Here is a 21,938-nt window from a genome sequence, read left to right as displayed (position 1 = left end):
TAAAATAAAAATTAAGAGTGCCAGTAAAGAAAATTAAGAATTACAATACGAACATTACATAAATTCCAGTCTACAAAGCTGTAATAGGTAACTAACGACGAACGGGTTAAATAAAAATTAATTTAAAATTTGATTTTATAAAGACCAAAAGATAAAATAAAAATAACTTTGAAATTTTGTAAAAGAAAAAGTAACAGATGGAAGAAATTGTCTTACAAGCTGTAGCGAATAGTTTATCCAACAGATGGCAGTATCTGCCAAGCTCCTTTGGTAATTGTCATTGCGCATGCGCAAGCGGAGTGTAAAAAGAAGTATGTTATTAGGAGAATGAGCTTTCGTTAATAATGTTGCTGCGCGTTTTTGCTGTGTAAATAAAAGTATATTTTTATATCATAGATGTTCTTTACTCTCTAATGCGAAGCACTAGGTTAGTGCACGAATCTCTTCTGATTCAGAAACCATTTTTAAACCGTGGATCACCACAATAAAAAGTGGCGTCCGCGACAGGACGCATTAGTTGGGTAAAGGACACTTTTGATGGTTTAACAGCAGAAATGGAAGCCTTGAAAGTAAGAAGAATACCACTGCGTGCAGCCTTCACGAAAGCATATAATAGCTTACATGGACATTTGAATGAGTCAGAATTGAACAGTGATGTTCTATTATCGTCCCTGGAAATCCTGGAAGATAAAGGAATTCGACTACAACAGTTGGATGAAGAAATATTGGATCTCCTATCAAAATCGAAAGAAGTCTCGCAAGAAGAATATACTAAAGAATTTGAGTCATGTGAGACTTACAAGGAGAAATTAATAGCAGCCAGGATGAAAGTGAAGCAAATCACTGTGAAACTAGAGAAAAATTTGCTGACTCATGCATCGGTAAATGAAACCAGAACTGTTGATTCAAGAACAACGGCAACGAATTTGAAGCTTCCGAAAATAAATTTGATTGAATTTACAGGTGATCCACGACAATGGTTGAATTTCTGGAATACCTTTAGTAAGATACACGAAGATCCAGTGCTAGATGATCATTTGAAATTCGTATATCTGATCCAGGCTACTGCTGCCAAATCGAAAGCACGGGAAATAGTGCAGAGTTTCCCGACAACTAAAGAAAATTATCCGAAAGTCATCGAACATTTAAAGAATCGTTTTGGACGTGAAGATATTCTTATACAAGTGTACGTTCGGGATTTATTGAATCTTGTGTTGATAAATAATAATACAACCAAAAAGGACTTTGCGCTATCATCGTTGTACGACAGTTTAGAAACAAAACTGCGTGCTCTGGAATCTCTCGGTGTGACTGAAGATAAATACGCTAGTGTTATTTTTCCGTTAGTTGAATCTTGCCTGCCCCCTGACATCTTACGCGTGTGGGAGAGGGAACGGGAGAGCTCGTCACAACAAGGTAAGAGCGATCTTGAATCTATTCTTCTGTTTTTGAAAAATGAAGTGATATCTGAAGAGAGAATTAAATTAGCGCGTTTTTCTTTTGATAAAAGTAGAAAATCTAAAAGTTACATTAATGATGAGTCTAATATTCCTACTTGTAATGATTTGTATACAGGAGACAAATTTAAAGAAAATGCTCCTATTAAGAAAGTTGAGGAATCGTGTTTATTTTGTGATAAGCCACATTTAACAGAAAAATGTTTTAAAGCTAGTACGCTTACATATCAGGATAAAAAAGATTTAATATTTAAGAAGGGTTTATGTCTATTATGCTTGAAGAAAAACCATATTTCTCGTAACTGTAAGTCCAAGGTTAAGTGTTTAATTTGCCAGAAAAGGCATTTGGCAGTAATGTGTCAACAAGTTCCTTCTCAATTGAAAGAGACTAAACAAGTAGAGCCTGTGGCGAAAAACGAGGTCAATGTTTTGGCTAGCAGATCCGCGAGCTCCGATGTGTTACTACAAACATTAATCGTAAGGGTAAAAAATGGCAACAGGGAAAGGATAGTCAGAGGGATTATAGATACGGGTTGCGAGAGAAGTTATTTAACGAAAGATATTACAGATTCTTTGAAATGTAACAGTGTTGGTGAAGTGAAATTAGTTCATAAATTATTCGGAGGTGTAGAAACAAAAGAAAAATTGCATTCTAAATATATAGTTAATTTGAGTAGCCTTGATAATAAATATGTATGTAGTGTGCATTGTTTAAGTGAATCTGTTATCTGTTCTGATGTTAAGAAAATACCTAAAGGTCCTTGGTTGAAAGAACTTCGTAAATTAAATATTCAAGTGTCAGATGTAGAGGGTAATGCTCTCGAAAACGAAAGTGACATTAAATTGTTGATAGGTTCTGATATTGCTGGAAAATTATTCACCGGAAATATTAAATGTTTACAAAATGGTCCGGTCGCGATGGAAACAAGTTTGGGATGGATTTTAATGGGTAAAATTCCAGCGAAGGAATCTTCGGGTATAAATGATTCTCTTGCATGTGTTTCTTTATTGCTAAACGAAAGATCAGCAGAAAACTTGTGGAAGTTAGACGTTATTGGTATAAATGACCCAGTTGAGTCTAAAACGAAAGCTGAAATTCATGAGGAGACCATGCAATATTTTGAGGAAAATTTGAATTTGGATTCAGACGGGAGATATGAAACTGCATTACCTTGGGTACTGGACCCCTCTCGCTTGTCTAATAATAAAACGTTGGCAGAAAAACGCCTGACTAATACGCGAAGGAAATTATTAGATTCGAATCAAATTAAAGTTTATCAGGAAGTATTTAAAACTTGGTTGAAGGAACGAATTATTGAAGAGGTAAATGAAGGCGAAGTAGATAGAGAGCACTATTTGCCTCATAGGCCGGTTTTTAAAGAATCTAGTGAAACTACGCGAGTAAGGCCAGTTTTTGATGCTTCGGCACACGCCAAAGGAGAACTTTCCTTAAATGATTGTCTTGAGAAAGGTCCCAACCTAATAGAAATAATTCCAACATTGTTGAATCGTTTTCGGAAATATCCTCTTGCAGTAATTTCAGACATTGAGAAAGCTTTCTTGCAGATTGGTATAAGAGAGAAGGATAGAGATTATTTGCGTTTCTTTTGGAAAGGTGCAGAAGAAGAGAATACTAAAATTTACAGACATTGTCGCGTGGTTTTTGGGCTTAACTGTAGTCCATTTTTGTTAGCCGCTACGTTGAACTATCATTTAAATCGTGCCCCTGATCAGTTTGCAGTTACAGCCAACATTTTGAAGGAGTCCTTCTATGTTGATAATTGCCTGACTAGTTTTAAGAATGTTGAAGAATTGAATAGATTTGTATTAGAATCGAGAATGTTATTGTCACTGGGAAAGTTTAATCTTAGAGGATGGCAGTCGAATTGTGAAACCGAAATAATTCCCAACTCTAAATTAGATACATTCGTTTGCGTTCTAGGGTTAAATTGGGATTTGAAGGATGATACTCTTTCTTGTAAAATTGAGTCACTAAAGAAAGAGGAGATTGTCGCGAGTAAACGAACACTCCTTTCTTGCGCGCATAAGTTATTTGACCCAGTAGGCTTCCTTTCTCCCGTTACCCTGTTCCCAAAGGTGATATTGCAAGAGTGTTGGAAATTACGATTAAATTGGGATCAAAAATTGCCAGAACATTTAGAAAAGAAGTCCATACAATGGGTAAAGGAAATGAAACTGCTGTCTGATGTCAAAATTCCTAGATGGCTTAATATTGACAGATCGGTTAACGAAGATGTAAGTCTTCATGTTTTCAGCGATGCCAGCAAGCATGCCTATGCTACCTGCATTTTCTTAAGAGTGAAGACCGAAAATAAGGTTTATTTAAATTTTGTGCAAGCACGCACTAGAGTTAAGCCTTTAAAGAGTATATCCATTCCTCGTTTGGAATTATTATCCTGCTTAATCGGAGCACGCTTGGGACGTATGGTCTTTTCAGATTTGAACATGCCAAATTTAAGAACATTCTTCTGGACTGACTCAACAACCGCTTTGTGCTGGATCCAGCGAGACGTACGGTTGGGAACTTTCGTTTGGAATCGTGTCCAAGAAATCAGAACACTTACAAAAATAGAAGATTGGCATTACATCCCTTCGGAGCTGAATGCCGCCGATCTCCCTTCTAGAGGCTGTTCAGTTAAACAGTTTTTGCTGTCGAAATGGTGGGAGGGCCCATCATGGCTATTAGAACCAGAATCGTCATGGTCAAGAGGCACCGATTTGCCGGACGAAGAGATCATAAATTCAGAAAGGCGTAAATCAGTATTGACAACTCTTAACAAAGATTCTAAACCTGACAATTGGTATTACAGGTACTTTTCATCCATAAAGAAAATTGTACGCATGTTAGGTTGGATTCTTAGGTTTTACTTTAAATTACGAAGAATTACAAACGAAACCTCCAAAATTTTGTCAGTTTCGGAAATTGAAAGAGCTGAGATAACTCTTATGTTATTGGTTCAAAGAGAATCATTTAAGAGTGTGAACGATGATAAAATTAAAGACCTCAGACCTATAGTTGATCGTGATGGTTTGATCAGAGCTAAAACCAATATTTCTTATCGCGACGATACTGATGACTTTAAGTTTCCTGTCATTTTGCCATCTGATCATGCAGTAGTAAACTTACTAATAATGAATGCACATAATGAGCTGCTGCATGCTGGTACTTCTATGGTGATGTCTCATTTGCGGGAAAAGTATTGGATCCTCAAAACTCGTAAGACAGTACGAAACTGCATTAGAAAATGTGTTAAATGTCAAAGATTTAAATCCAAAAGCTGTGATGTAACTCCAGGAATTTTGCCGAAAGATAGAGTACGTGATGCAAATGTTTTTGAGATAGTGGGTGTCGATCTGGCAGGACCCCTCTACCTTAAGGATGGTCGAAAAGCTTATATTGTTCTTTACACATGTGCGGTCTATAGGGCCATTCATCTGGAGTCAGTAACATCCTTGACAACTGAAGCTTTTTTCCAGTCATTGAGACGTTTCATTTCTCGTCGCGGAAGACCATCTTATAATATACTCAGACAATGGCAGTAATTTTAAAGGAGCGGAGAGCCTTCTGCATACAATTGATTGGGAGAGTCTGCGATCAAAAGCCGCTGAGCAAAGAATTCAGTGGAAATTTATTCCTCCTTCCGCACCTTGGTGGGGCGGTTGGTGGGAACGTTTAGTTCAAATGGTGAAACAGATTCTGAGAAAAGTTCTAGGTCGTGCTGCCCTGGATTACGAGGAGTTGGTTACAGTACTATGCGACTGTGAGAGAGTAATCAATACTAGGCCACTTACCTACGTGTCGGAAGACGTTGAAGATTCATCCCCATTAACTCCAGAAATGTTCTTGCGGGAGATTTCCAAATCAGGAGTACCTGATATCGATACAGTGGATAAGGAAAAACTGAGTAAACGAGCTAAGTATCTACAAAAGGTGAGAGAACAACTTAGAGCAAGATTCCGTGTGGAATATCTAGGATAGTTACGTCAGCAGTCCATTAAAAACTCTATAGCTAAACCTCTCCAGGTGGGTGAAATTGTTCTACTTGAAGATAACAACAAAAAACGTGGTTTTTGGAACCTGGCGCGTGTCATAAAGCTGCTACCTGGTCGTGATGGACAAATAAGACTTGCTGTCATAAAAACAGAGACTTCTGAGTTTCTGAGACCAGTGCAAAGACTGTACAGACTTGAGCTGGATAACCCAGTCCAAAAGGATATGACTGAAAATATTCCTATGACTACCAGCAGTGGTAGAACTGTGAAACCAGTGATACGTCTGTGAAATGTTTTGTACTTGTTTGAATACTTTTTAATAATTTGATTTATTTTTATTTTTCTAGGTTTAGTATTATCTGTTAATATGTCTAGAAAATTATGGAATGCTGCAATGGTATTTCAATTTATTTACCTGGAATGCAGGTAAATTTGTATTTCAATTTAATTAGAACATCTTGGTAGGCATAATTTTATACTTCAGTATTGTATACTGTACTATTATGCATATATTATACTTAACAGATGTGTGAATTTACCTCCCAGTAAATTCAGGTGGGAGGAATATGTAGCGAATAGTTTATCCAACAGATGGCAGTATCTGCCAAGCTCCTTTGGTAATTGTCATTGCGCATGCGCAAGCGGAGTGTAAAAAGAAGTATGTTATTAGGAGAATGAGCTTTCGTTAATAATGTTGCTGCGCGTTTTCGCTGTGTAAATAAAAGTATATTTTTATATCATAGATGTTCTTTACTCTCTAATGCGAAGCACTACGTTAGTGCACGAATCTCTTCTGATTCAGAAACCATTTTCAAACCGTGGATCACCACACAAGCACTAGCTAACAGTTGTGGAATAGCAAAATAAATTGAGATGCATAAAATACATAAATGCGAACACAAATTATAGTAATATAACAGATAATTTACCGAAAAATGAACAATTAAAAAAGTAGCGAAGAAACGTGGACTCATCAGGGGGAGTTAGCTTATTTCACCCTCTTCCCAAATGCTCAGACATCGCGTATCGTCCTTGCCGTTCATATCTAATTTAAAAATTTTCATAATTAAATATTCAATTCCCCAAATTTAGTTAACTCATATGTATGTCACGAATTCGCTTAAATGGTGTAAATCAATTAAAAATAATTTGGAACAATCTTATAAAATGAAAAAAGTCATTTAAAAATGTAAAAAAAACATTAGAACAATATGCAAGCATCAAATCAATAATGTGATAAAAAATGTAAAAATGTGTAAATAAAACATGAAAATGCCAATGTTAACAAAAAAGAGAATACACTGTATTTACAAAAATATTCAATTAAATGAAATTGTCGTATTTAAAAAATAATAAATTAGGCCAGAATAACTCTTAAAAGCTATGATAAACTTACTTCAGTACATCGTACGTTGTAAACTAACAACGAACGAGGTTTTTTCTTACTTTGAAGGGCAGACGACATACCCAGGGTGATGAGGGTCTCCCGTCCCTTTTCCCCAACCACCATTCACTCGAGAGGACCTTCCACTCGTATTATTGTTTAGGGCGTTTCTATCTAGGGCTTTTAGTATTTATTATATTAAATACTAGATGAATTTTGGTAAAAGTATTAACTAAATACGTGTTCCATTTAACTACATGATAAATTGATTTTTAATCCAATAATTATTTTAAGTAACACAATTTTTAAGTAAAAAGTATATTTTTAATAGAAACCTCTTTCATAAATATTTGTTCTTAATTTGTTATTGAACACTGAAATTTATTTGAAGCCAATTGCATAAGTTTTATTATTTCCCCAGATTCATAAGCAGTGAAAGTACTCTTTTTGGCCTTACAAACGTCCATTTCTAATTTTCTAAACGTCCATTTCAAAAATGCATATAATTAGATGTGCATTCATTACGAATTAGCTTGCATATTCTCTGATGTTAGAGTAATAGGAAAAGAGAGAATTTCGATAAAAATATGTTCTCATACTTCAAGCAATCTTTCTCAGCTTATGCTTCAAGAGAACATTTCCTTCACAGGAAATCTCTTCAGTTTTGCATTTTTCGAAGACGTCATGCATGTTACTAGAAACTACATTTATTTTGTCGATGTAGAAAATATGGTGAAATGACGAACTCTTCACGAATGCAACAAAAGTTCAGAATTTGAGTTCTTCGAGTACAAACTCAAATGTTTCATTTTGTAAGTCAAGAAATCGTTTATGCAAAGAGAAACCACGAAGTGTAAACAAATGTGTTTTGATTCATGCCTGAGATGTTGTCTAAGAATATGTTTTAGGGAATGAAAAGAGGAATACATAAACAAGAATAGGAAAAATATTAAAGTCAAGATCAGTAACATTACAATAGGAGTGTTAGTTACACTCCATGCTTCTCAGTACCATGGAATATCTATACTCTTCGATCGAATAACAGTTTAAAAATGCACTGCATATTCTATGAAATGTACAGGATTAAATATATAAATAAGAATATATATGACTCCATTATATCAAACTTTTTTTTTAAATTAAATGTATTTACACTTTTTAAGTAAATGTTTTGTTAGGGTTTATAAAAAGTTCAGTTTATCTTCTTACTAAAAACTACTTTTATTCTCAAGTGGAATAATACTATTATTAAAAACACATATTTTCTTTTTCGGCATCAGATTGCTGTTTAAAACAGCTGTTTATAAAGGCACAGAGCTTTGCAGATAGAGATATTACAATTTTTCTGTTCACTAATGGAAGGAGAAAACACTTTTTTATAATATAAATATTTTGTTAGTTCACTTTTATTGAAATTAAAATTTTAAATAAATAAGAATGGAGAATATTTTATTTTTAATTATCTAAAATTGAATTTTTTAAGTAATTGCTAGTTGCGTTTATGAATTGTTTCTAACGATAAAGCTTTTGTAAATGGCATGACTAAGGGTATTAATGACTGCTTTTCATATACTTGGAAAACTATTTCAGAAATTATAAAAAACGAATGCAATTATGCTCTAAATTTGGTGCTGTGAGTTTAAGTTCCGAAAACAAGCATGCCAGTTTTACTTCATTATCCGTCACTTGTATCGACGATTCAATCTGTTAAATATTTTGGCTCTCCTAGATAGGGACTGTACTTTTATAATACCCTCATTTTTCGATTTCAATATTATTCGGTGCCTCGCAATGGTAGTCTTCACTCAGTTTGCGGTGTGTGTTCATTCGCCACCACTAATTGGCATGTAGTATATGGTCATATGCCATTTCACAGTCACTTCATTTGATCGGGATGCATACCGAATGACGTACAAGTGACGCAATTTATGTTTCAGTCTGTGTTCGGTGATTAATGGCAACATGGCGAACTTTTATTATTTATATTATATACATGCTAAAATATATATTGTTACGAATTATGTACATATGCATATAATTTAAGTGAAATTATAGTTGAAATTTTAGTGTTTTTTTTTTTTTTTATTATTATTTGTGTGTGTGTGTGTAACGTAACATCAAAATATAAGACGATGATCTACCGGAAAAATAAGAATGAAGGAGCAAGTCTATTTAACATTGAGGAAATGGCTATCTCGCTAAATTGGCGAGATATCGCTAAGCTGGCGACTAATTTTGTAAGGTATTTCTCCTACCTTCTTGGCGTGCCTTCGTCGTGTGGTGGTCTGCACACTGAGCCGGTATTCCAGAGGTCCGCAGCTCGATTCCTGGCGAAGACATTGTTGATTTTTCATCTCTCCTGCTTCGAAGTAACCTAATGTCTCTACAATTTCGCCAAAAGCAGCCAAACTTGGAGTACGTTTGGCAGTATTTTTGTCCGGTAGGAAACATTTCATAGTTCTGGAACTTTCTACAAAAATTTCGTACAGCTGTTACAAGTATCACAAAGTATAGTCAGTAATTACTTCAAAGACAACGTTTAAGACAACATCATTAAAGCGAACGTTCGCTAACGTTAAAGGGCATTTAAAAGACGAAGCTGCCTCGGATATCTCATACTTTGAATTAAGCTCTGAACTAATAAGAACTGACAGCAGATGCTGTCTTCGGTCTTACAAAGTTTTCACCCGGCGCTGAGAAATCCCCAGGGTTCAAGTGCAGAATCACCCACTTATTTGTTTGGCGCTTTTTACAAGAGTAAGAAGAATTGAATTTTTGTCAATTTTCTTTGACTTTTTAAGTGAAAATATGTCGATGTGTACATGAATAAAATCAAGGGAGTGTACAATGCTATTTTTGTGCAATTTTTTGTGCAATTTTTTTGTGGGATTTTTTAAAGTGAAAATGGGTCGATGTGTACATGGATACCGAATATATGCAATTCTTAAAAACGCCCCAAGCTGTGGTGATTCTGCTCTTTCCCCATTCCTAGTAAATTCTGTATCTAGAAACTACTGGAAAGCATATACGGTTGTAATTACATCTCAAGTACGGATACGGTTACAGTTGCATATGTAGATGAATTACAGTTATTCAATTGTGATACCCGACACTGTTAAACAGGAAACGGACCCAAATGTCGTCAAATGGTCACCAAGTTTTGCGATAGAATTAGTCGCCAAAACCGTCGCCACCTTGGAGATATCTTGCTAATTTAATGAGATAACCATTTATTCAGTGTTAATTAGCTTGTCCCTGTATTCTTATTTTTCTGGCACAGCATGGTCTCTTTAGATTTTGATGCTACATTATACACACACACACGCACACACATCAAATAAAAACTACAATTTTATATATAATTTCCCTAAAACTAGCTACATATTTACAAAATTCGTAACAGTATGAACATTTACTTTCTTTTTCACATTTGGATTATTATTTTGCAGTTTTTTTAACAGTCGCAAAATGATTTAGAAATACAAAAATTTAAATTTATGCATTGATTTTTTAAAAATAAATCATAATGCTAAAATTATTACTAATTAATGTTCGCTTCTGTTACGATTATAATAGAAGTGAGAACTGTAACGTTAGCAAACAAAATTAATTTTGCCATTAAAATAACAAGAATAAATATTATTTACACATTTCGGAAAACAAGAATCTTTATTATAAATTCTTAAGTAATTTTGTTTCTCTAATAAGTTCCAAAAATTTCTTAAATATTTTTAATAAGGCATTTAAAAAGTATACTTTCCTTTTTACCTTAAAAAACCAAAAATGAATATGTTTTAGATTTTTCTTAGTAAAAGATTTGTAGAGTTCTACTGTAACTAGAAGCTTGTATTGAAGTTCTGCAAATCCTATTAAACTGATAGCTATCACCGCTAAGTCCAACTTTTGCAACTCTCCAACAGGATATATTAAAAAACGGTTATCGAAGCTTTCTAACAGTGATAGCATCGAACTGTTACTGTCGAAATTGCTCAATTGTTTCACTGATGTACACATAGTGTCTTGATGCCGTAGTAGTCTTGGAGAGGGGGCAGGCTAAAAGTGGTGTTGTCTTGGGACATAGTTCGTGACAAAGTTGCGCTTCAAATTAAGGTTCTACTGTAACTAAACGCTTGTAAAAATGTCCAGTGTACTCTACAAGACAGCGAGTTGGAAATTACTGAAGAAGGATACAAATTACTGAAGAAGATTAAAATAACCTTTTAATTTAACTTAAATTGAACAGAACAAGGACAGTTTGTTCATTAGAAGTTCGGTGCTACAGAAGAAACTTTCACTATTTATAGGTATTTTAATCTACATACCCAGAAAGTTAAATTCAAATCTAAATAAGATAGACTTACTTACATTCAAATGTAAGTAAGCCACATAAAATAGATTACTTGAGCTGGCTCGGAATTTTGCAGGAGCGTATTTCAAAACATTGTATAGCAAAACAGTAAATCCGGAATATAACTTTAAGCAGAACTGGCGAGGGAAAATAAGAGTAAGATGCGGTTGACACCCTCTGCTTAAAAAACTTAATGAAACATGCTTTTCGTTTTTTTTTTTTTTTTTTTTTTTTTTTTTTTAATATGAATCAGAAACGTCTTACTACATTTCCAAAAGTGTTGCTTTAAATAGATTATTTCTGATGTAGCTGCATAATGTCCTAATATTTATGACGTCTTTATTAAGGTATATTTCGGGAAAAATTCTGGAGTACATGATGTAACGAATCATCCAAATGTTTAGGAGTTATCTAGAAAATGATGTTTTCCAATAGTATGTTGTTTCTGAATTAATGTTAACAATTATTTATTATATAAATATTTTCTTTTTCTTCTTTTAGTCATCAAACAAAGGTTCGAACCTCAAGTATACGACAACTTTGTTGTTCGAGGTAACACGGCAGTACTTCAGTGTCAGTTGCCAAGTTTCGTGCGCGAGTACGTTACTGTCGATTCGTGGATAAGAGATGACAAACAAGTTCTGAAAAGGAATGACATGAGGGGTAAGTAGTTTTAATATAATTTTGATGTAATAAGGAATATATGAGTAAATATATTCCTTTTATGCTCTAAACTATTGCAATACATTTCCTCAAACAATGTAAGAAAACGCAAAAGCCTAAATTATAAATACTGTTAATTTTGTGTAAAACTGTAATCCAAAAATTATAGATAAATACAAAATATTTCAGAAAAAATAAAGGTTTTAGTTAAAATACAATTTTTTCCCTCGTTAGTGATCATAGGAGATATCACTTATAAAAATGTAAATGACTGTTTTTAACTTATCCACAAAGTTAAACTTTTGAGCTTGCATTTAATAAATTTAGTTTTCAAAATTGAAAAATCATTTAAAAATATTTATCATGTAAAATAAAATCAGTTTTGGAAGTCAAATTATCATATTAATAAATTTTCTGAATTATGATTATTCTTCGCATATTTTCAATGAAGTTTTAGTAAAAAGGGGCAATTTGAGCAGGAGGACTATTAAATTCGTTTTGACATTTTGCATTGATTCACTATTAACGGGGAATCACTTTTTAAATTGTTGCCACCAAATATTAGAGCCCTCTATTATTATTAAAGAAATTAAACAATGAACAATCTGCATAAATGTATGTATGTTTCTCGCATTGTGGTGAAACAACGGTACCTAGAACCCATCAAAGTTTGAGTAAGGTACGTCTTCACCCGAATCTGGAAGATCTAATTTGGAATTTGTTTTATTATCAATTTCGTGTTTTGTAACACTTTAACAAAAACAAAAAAGAAAAAACTACACGATTTCAAAGCCAGCATTTGCAACATTGTGCGGAATTGTCGTCGGAATACTGTGTGTCGGAAATTATAAAGATATGCTCATTTAAAAATTATTTGGCGATATTACTGTTGAATGGAATTTTATGGTTTAAGTGCGAAGAACATGATATTTAATAAATAAAAGTAACACACAAAACGTTAAAAAACGCCCCTTTGGGCGTAATGTAAAATTTGAAAGTTCCAGATTTATATTTTATTATTTTATTTTATATGTGATTTAAAAAAGAATCGTTATAACTTATTCCATAATTTTGTGTGATTAAATTTATATGTTAGCCACAAAGATAATTGTATTGCGTTATGTTTTCATTCCAAAGCATTGAGATTATTACGTGACTTCTTAATCTCTGTAATAAAACTAAAGTTATAGTTATTACTAGTGAAACTATTGTTTCAGGTTATATTTAAAGTAAGGTTTGATTAAATTTTCTTTGTAATGCGTATTTAAGTTTTAAATCTAAGCTGATAACCACACTGCCCTCCAAAAGTTAAGGAACAGCATGTTTTTCACAGATCACCATTAAATACACAGTTCATATGCATGACGGTAACGATGTATAAAAAATATGTACAAAAACAATAGCTACTACTTTTGATGAATACTTATATAGAAGTTGTTGAAAAAATGCAAAAATTGTAATTTTTTTTCACGAGTGTTGATCTTCAGTTGTTGTTACAGTTTCGTGGACAATATTCAGGAAAGTTTAATATGTCCAGGACAAGTCGTTTGCCCGATTCGCTGAGGTGGCGGGCGATCGAATGGAAATGGGGATGTAACAAGATGATGCCGCTAGACGTCTCAATGTCTCTCGTAGTGTGGTCCACCGACTATGGAATCAGTTTGAATCCAAGGATTTTGTGTCTAGAAGACATACTCCAGGCAGACCTAAAGTTACAATACCTGCGGGAGACTTTTACTTAGCTCTTTCGGCCGAAGGAGGTGTAACATTACCTCGCTTCTACTGCCATGAGCTGAGGCACATTACTGTGACTCAGCTCATGGCAGATCATTTATTGGCAACATTAACAGCAATCTCAGCTATTATATTGCGAACAGGCTTACACAATGTCTGCATGCAAGACGACCAGTTGTTTGTGTCCACTTGGACGAGGACACAACTCTCGGAGCGAGACAGCTTCCATCCTACGGTGCAAGTTCCCGATCGGAATTAGTGCCGAACCGTCCACTGACGACATCGACCGTCTGGCGACCCCACAGAACAAGGGTAGACAAGGCAGTAGCAGTACGGTCCCTGCCGAGCCATACTCTGTCTCGAGAGTTTTAATATTACCCTCTAAATTACCAATACGCCATGATTAAGCAATTAGGCACGCAATATTCAAGTTAAATACGCAAAGCAAGTTACAGAAAATTTTCTAAAAGTACGTACCGTTTATTACAATATCCACACATTGTTTTAGTTTGCGCTACCGCTATGAATGTTAGGCATGTTGTTTGAAGAAATTTTAAGGATTAGTTGAAAAGAATAAGTTTTTAAAGAATCTGAATTCAAATGTAACCAAGTAGATCTAGCCAAAGAAATCAAAGCTGTCTTGGCTCGAAAACATTAGGTAAAAATTTTTTGTAAAAAAAAAAAGTCTCCTTAAATTTACTTCAGAATCACATTGGCCAGTTGACCTGAATGATGAATTGCCTTGATTAAAAATGAGCTTTGTTGACCCGGTCGTTGCATTCAGCGATGTGATCTTGCTTTTACAAACTTTTATATTACCTCGAAAAATCCTTAATTACGTGACTGATTATGGTAACAACACGGAGTTAAATGAATTTTTAGTATAATAAGATAATTATATTTTTTTTAAAAATGCTTCATTCAGATAGATGGGGCACACAATTATATAGAACAATGGATTGAGATTAATTCACGCTGGAACAGTTAAAAGACTTAAAGCCCTCACTTAAAGCTTGTGTTATATTTGGCATAATGTCTTTTGTATCGAGAACGTATGCCCTTTGTTTATATACCACAACGATGGTATGTGTTTCCTATGAGTTAAATACTGCATTACTTCCATTCCTAGGGAAAATAACATAATGCAATGCAGCCTATCCATTACAGAAAGGATCGCTTACAGTGCAAATGGCATATTCGTTTAGCAGTCATAATGGTCATAGATCATATTATATCTTTGTTATGTCATTATCGATGTGTTTTTTTGCTTTGTTCGCCTAGCGAATAACAGTAACTTAGAAAGATAGAAAAAGTTGCTATTGTAACTATGCATACAAAGGATGCTTACACATTTTTAGAAGGATTTCGATAAAGAATTAAATAAAGCAAATGTGTTGGAATAAACATTTCTGACAACAGATTGCTATTTGAAACAAGAAATATCATCTGAAGCTTTAAAAAATGTATTCTTCTTTCAAAATGTCGTATAAAGAAGCCATGGATGGAAGGATATGTTTTTGCCCTTTCCAAAGAGAAATATTCTCATTGCACAACAAAAGAACATCTGAAAACGCATGGCATTAAAATTTCTATGTGCGAACTAAGCATAATTGCTAATCGGAAAGAGAAAAACAATCAATAATTCATTCCAAACGCATTAATAACTCATTCCATGGAAAAGAAAACTCCAAACGAATTCTCGGAAATGGTATATACTGTTTATAGTATTTCTAAAGTTAAATATTTGGTAACAAAAGAACGTCCGCCAGTGAAGAAATCAGTTGCTTAGCCTTATAGTTGCGAATGTATTTATAGTTGCTAGAGATTATTTAAAAAAATGTCTGAGCGCTTTATTTAATAGCTACTAAAAGGCCGTTCCCACTGGGGTTTATCTGAGCTAACGAACACAACTAACGTACTCGACCCATCTGCAAAACCAGTTTTTCCCCATAGGGCAGCAAGTTGAAAAATCTGAACTGCAGGCACAGCGGAGCTAGTCGACACATGGAGCCGACTACGTTAGCTCAGATAAACCCCAGTGGGAACGGCGCTTTAGCCTTGCTCCGCTACAAATGGCGGAAACTGTTATGGAAGCACCTAATAGGTGGCCACCGTTGCCTCCTATGAACGGACAAACTATTAAAACCATGCTTTCTCTGGTATTCGAACCCCAACGCTACGGCAGTCAGGGTCAGTAACCAATATGCCGGCTGGGAGGCGTTACAGATCTATTTCGCAACTCTAAATAAGGTAATAAACCAAAATTTATAACATAAAAATACTAATAAACGTAATGTTCGCCATCTTTTGCCCAGCCATGTGGCTAAACATAGGACAATTTGTAAAACTCTGTATGAAAACTATTTAGCTGGAGAAATGGAAATATATTCTGACCCTTGATGAAGCATGAGCTAACCTAAATGACTGAAACAAGAAAGGCTCTGTTTGTTATCGAAAAAAAAAATTTCAAATCCGGTTCTGTGAAAGCAAAAGGATTTATGGCTGTCTTGGAATTCTCTTACACTGGGAAATTAAAAATGAAATCTTCTGGGAAATTAAAAATAAGAACTGAAAAAAAAAAAATTAAAACAACTCAACGTACTATCAAGGGAAAGTTTTACGTCCTATTTTTGCATAAGAAATTCATTTCTTTATCCAATAACTTTCAAAGTTTGAAACTTCATCTGGACAGAGCAATAAGTCATACTTCAAACTGTACCACTGCTTTCGTTGAAAAATGAAAAACTGCTGCAAACAACTGCACTGCTGCTGCATATGTACTTTTCCAACATATTCCTGCAAAGTCCTTTGAGGTTTCACCTGTGGAATATTGTGCCTTTGGTTTCTGGAAAAGATCTGTTTCTAAGCGCAAACCCACCACGACTGATTGACTTTGGATGTTATGGAAGAGAAATGGAAACCAATACCGCTGGAAATTTTCCGAAAAGCCTATCTATCATAGAAATCCCGATGCAGCCTTATAGTCCAGAAAAACTATCAGAACGAACATTTAAAACGAAGCTTTTTAAATTTTAAACATTAATTAAAGGCCGCCTAAATAGTTCTAAAGATGAATAAAATCCCCCTAAACCTGTTTTAAAATGTTTTATAAATATTTCCATGTAAGTGATTTCATATCATAAATGTTTCACTTACAGAGATATGTGGATAAACTTATACTAGCTGCAAAGTTTCCTGATACGTATGATATTATCTAAACATATCGAATTCAAATTGCCAAAGTCAGATTTTCAAATAAATAAATTTAACTGCATTGATACAGTTGGATAATATCACGTTTCACTATGAACACGGCTATCATTCTTTGCATATCGTACTTTTTGAAGTTTCCACCCATTAGTTATTACTATATTAAATACTATTAAAATAAGCATGTTTTACTCAAAACTAAGCAAAAGCGAAATATTATTTGATGTAGTTAAAAAAAAATATCGATTTCCAAGGCCATGAGACACACATCCTCTTGAACAAGAGGCACATGTGTCTGAACTGAATCGATAGAGTTTCTGTTCACAATCTACGACAGAATAAGGTTGCTGTTTAGCTTAATTTTGAATTTTACATTAGCGTCTTTCTCTTCCAATTTGAATCCCGATTTATTTCAATGAAAGATATCTACGTTGTAAACTATTATCCATTTTCTTAGTTTTACTAGTCAATGCATACAGTATGGTACATTCCTTTCTTTTGTCACTACTTAACATATTTATTTCACAAAGGACAAAAGAATAACTCTAAAATTGAACTCAAAGGAAACAACATAATAATTATACCAACAAGATTTCAACTGCTTTAGTAAGAGCTATCACAAAATTAATATATTAATAACAAATAACGTAAAATAATAATTAATTTTCATTTTCAGTCTATGCTACGTTTAGTTTTACAAAGCACAGAATAGTGACAAACAAATCTTCTTCAATAAGACAGTCACACGATAACTTATAGCAGAGCAAAATAACAGCTTAAATTGTATTTGTAATAATTACAAAAGCTAAGATTTCTCTTCTGGAGAATTAATTTCTAACAGAGAACTCTCAGTTTGCACAGAATTACGTCAAATCTTTTATTTGTGATGAAGGCTCAGCAAAGCCTTCAAATGAATCGCCCCAAAACTAAAGCTAGCACAGAAATTCTGGGAATGTTTTCGTAGTAATAGCATTAATGATAGATGCAGGAGTAATACGTCAGCTATAATTTGTTGAATATAACTGCACTACATACATTCCTTTCATAACATCTGAATTATCAGAAATCTCGGATGAGCAGTGACAGTCAGCTTAATGCAGGACTCGAACCTTCACAATTTTCACATAACTAAAAGTCTGTGGTAAATTTAGGCTTATCAAGAAGGTAGAATGATTACATTAGTAAAATTAAACTGTCTGAACTCAGTTAAGAGTTACTGAAACTTTGAAGACAAAATAAAAGCCAAAACATATCATTATGAAAACTCAGTGCTTGGAATCAGCAGAACACTTGAGGGTGCACATGCGGATGTATATACAGTTCCTCTTTCTTCAAACCTGAAACTTGCCGTTTACCCTCAAGTAGTCTTCTCCTAAATAATTAAAAATTATCCAGTCAAAATTTAATATTAAAATTTAAGACATTTAAACATTTTTTTAATTCAAAACACTTTTAGTTATAGGTACGAGTTAAATACAGTCATTATTCACCGCTCTTTGGGAGAAATAAACTCAAAGAAAATCATATTTGACAAGAGTTTCTTAAATAGGAAAATTCAGCCAAAACTAAGGTATCCGACTGCGCTCTAATCGTCAATTTTAATGAAATTTTTCAAAATAATTTATTACTTTATTTTAAAGCTTGTACATAAGATTTCCCAAACTACTTTTAAATTGTCATCCCGATTGTTAGACCCAGAATTGTGGTTGCTCCTGTAGTACGCCGTTAACCGGAAGTTTCTGTTTAAGAATCTGTTATGCTGATGTTTAAAGATACACAGACTACTCTAAATAACTCTAAAATAATAATTTATGGTATTGGACCTTTCTGTTTATTATTAAGTGCTCGGATACGAGATTAGGTTTGCAATTTAATTTTCATACTTGGCAACATTTTCTTTTCCTTCTGTTTATATTCGCTTCATATTAAACCAATCTTTGGAAAAACTTAATTTTTTTCAACTTGTGGTTACATAAAAGCATAAAATATTACTGTAGTAATTTTATGAAATTTTCTGAAGATTTTCTATGAAATATTGTGAATTAAATGGACTTGAAGTTAAGGTTTATGTAAATATCTATAGTTAGTTTAGACAATTCTGTAAATAAAAAGAGAAATTACTGGAAAAATATCTTGTGCATGTACCAGTTATCGGTTACATTCCTTTCTTTTTCCTTTGGGAAAAGAACGGAAACGGAAGTACGGAAAATATCATTATACAAGCATTATTTATATACCATTATGTATTATCATATGTGTTATATTTCCATAAGTGCTTTCTATCTTAAGCATGCTATATTTATTACTTTACTTACGTTTTTCTGTATGCATCAAAATTTCTTCTGTATTTTTTTATATATATAAATTGAGGTAAACTGATTACGATTATGAAAATATCAGCAGTCTTCCCACTCCTTTCTTAATGTGCTAGAACTGTTAGTTACTTTTCCTGTGTTTCTAATATTCTAGTTGGAAGTGCATGAAATTTCAGAAAATTTGCATTATCCATAATATTTAAACTTACAGCAATAAAGTTAATAAAATAAAAATATAAGGAATCAGTTCCTATTAAAATGCAAAAGTCTTTGCAATTAAGTTACTATTTTCCCTCTATACCATAAATTCAAACGAAATACGGAAAACCACTACTGCACTTCTACCTCTGTAATAGAATTAATTGTTTTCTGAAATCAAGCGAAAAGTTATTCTGATATTAATTACATACTCTACACCTAACTATTTTACAAGTTTTTCTTAGTTATATATAATTGCTCAGGTATTCTATGAAATGTTGGAATGCATACAGTACATTTACAAAACATGTGTAGCACTTTCCATTGCATTAAAGATGTTATTTTTCGTACGAAATTAAATTATTTCTAGCTAAAGTGTATTATTTATCAATCTAGTAAACGTCAAAAAAATGACATAACCCTATCAAATATAGAAAGTATCTGCAGCATCTAGACATAAATATATTCACTAATAAATAAAATATCTGGATATATTTGCAATAATCAGAAAAATGAAAAAAAAAATATAAGCTTTCTTTAGAAATAGGAACTCTTGTGTCAAAGGGTATGACTGGCGAAATAATATTTTCGGCGAAGTCATTTCTTTCTAGAGGATACTTGATACTTTCAACCATGCTATCTTATTTATTGACTGATGTTGGATAATACTAACTTCCTGCATTTCTCTTCCATTTTCAGAACTTCTGTAAACTTGATCTAAAAATTACTGTTTCAACGTATCAAGACATGACAATGAAATATGAATTTCATCTCATTTTGGGCGTAAGCGTATGCTTGAAATCTATAATCTGAAAGAAGGGGAAAAATTCTAGTGCAAATTAGAATTTTCGAAATATAATATTTTGCATTTCATTTCTTTTCCATTCATTTTATATTTCTATTGATATTCAAGCATTATCACGATGAATATAGTTGTGATAATATAAAAATGTTCTTGAATTAAAGATTTTATTCTTCATCATCTTTTGATATGCTATCTCTTTGTAATTATGCCATTAAATATGAAAATAAAGCGAATTCTTATACACAGCAGACCATTAGCTTTAGTCGAAGATTTTTTGTACAACGAGATAATTGACTGTATAACTTTTTCGTTATTTTTCCATTTAAATAATATATGAAATACACTGCCAGAAATTTGGTTATTTAAATTCCCACGTTACTTAGGCGAAACTGGAAGCACGCTAGTGGTATCGGTTCTGAATCCCAGAAAAATCGATCCATGTATATATCTGAGGTAGGTTTGCAAAATAAATTTATAAAAAATCTGTTCGTCCATAAATCCTTTCAAGACGCTTGTGGCAATCATAAGAGGAGAGGTTTCCTCCATCTCCCAAGTTATTTGCCTTGTGCACTTTGGTTTAACTAAACAATCTAACCCAGTCCTTTCTAAACCACCCACGAAAGTAACATCTGTGAATGTTGGAAACATTAGTGGGATTAATGGGATAAATTAATGGGATAATTTCTGAAATTTCGTAAATACACGATATGAAATTAATAAATGGAATATTATTTTGTGAATATTTATTTTGTGAAATTAGCCGAAGAAGCCAAAAATCATATTTAACTAGCACGCTTTCGGGTAAACCATCTTAAGGGAAAATTTTCTTTTTTTGATATACAATTCAGTAAGCTGAATGATGTTATATTTTATAACATATTTGACATTAAAAAATGGCACGTATATTATTGCAAATATTTCAGATATTTTTCAAAGCACTTATTCAGATTCTAATAATGGCAACATGTTAGGAAGCACTTTTTTATATGCCCTTCTGTGACAATCTAAAGCATTGTATAAGGGTAGTTCAAATGAAACTGGCATTGTTGTAATAACTCCACCATTTGAAGAAAAAAGTCACTGCGCACGCAGCTATAGAGGGCGCTGAATGCTGTGGTTGCATGGAATATTCTGAGATCCCGCCAGATGCATGTGTGATAGCTTTAGGCACTTTCAGAGACATCGATTGCATTATGGATGCCTCCAAATGGTGTCAACACGCTGTCGTGCAATTTTTAACAGCGAGAAATTCGAGTGCTTCTGAAATTTATCGCTGAATGCAAACTGCGTATGGCATGGAGTGTATGAAATGCAGATCGATATTCCGATGGTGTAGGGATTTTCGTAGTGGAAGATGTAGTACTGATGACAGACCACAATCTGGTCAAGCGCATATGGTGACCCCTCAGGAAGCAATTGCAGATGTAGGCCGTCTCGTGAAAAATAATTCGCGAATCACCACTCGAGAAATAACAAAAGAAAAGTCTATGAGCGTAGGAAGTGTGCACACAATACTGCTTCCTTGGTGATAACCTCATGCGCTTGACCTGTCGTCAGTACTGCTTCTTCCACTACGAAAATCACAACAGTATCGAATATCGATCTGCGTTTCATACACTCCATACCATACACAGTTTGCATTCGACGATAGATTTCAGAAGCACTCGCATTTCTCGCTGTTAAAAATTTTACGACCGCGCGTTGACACCGTTTGGAGGCATCCATGATGCGGACGATGCCTCTTAATGTGCTCGGACGCGATCACACATGCATCTGGCGGGATCTATATCTGACGATATCACATGCAATA

At 33.7% G+C, this 21,938-nt stretch overlaps 1 protein-coding gene across 1 annotated transcript in view; it reads left to right on the top strand.

Annotated features, from left to right (window-relative positions):
• The window catches only part of LOC118181837 (cell adhesion molecule Dscam1-like), a 1,450,682-nt gene that overhangs the window by 731,333 nt on the left and 697,411 nt on the right, over positions 1 to 21,938 (top strand). Inside the window, exon 3 of the mRNA XM_085816862.1 lies at positions 11,705 to 11,866. Within this exon, the coding sequence (XP_085672988.1) occupies positions 11,705 to 11,866 (162 nt within the window). The remainder of the gene's footprint in view (positions 1 to 11,704; positions 11,867 to 21,938) is intronic.

Source organism: Stegodyphus dumicola, chromosome 5 (genome assembly GCF_044657685.1).
Source record: "Stegodyphus dumicola isolate Sdum_Otavi_A_Nest chromosome 5, ASM4465768v1".
Classification (NCBI taxonomy): domain Eukaryota; kingdom Metazoa; phylum Arthropoda; class Arachnida; order Araneae; family Eresidae; genus Stegodyphus; species Stegodyphus dumicola.
This window is presented reverse-complemented; position numbering and strand designations above follow the sequence as displayed.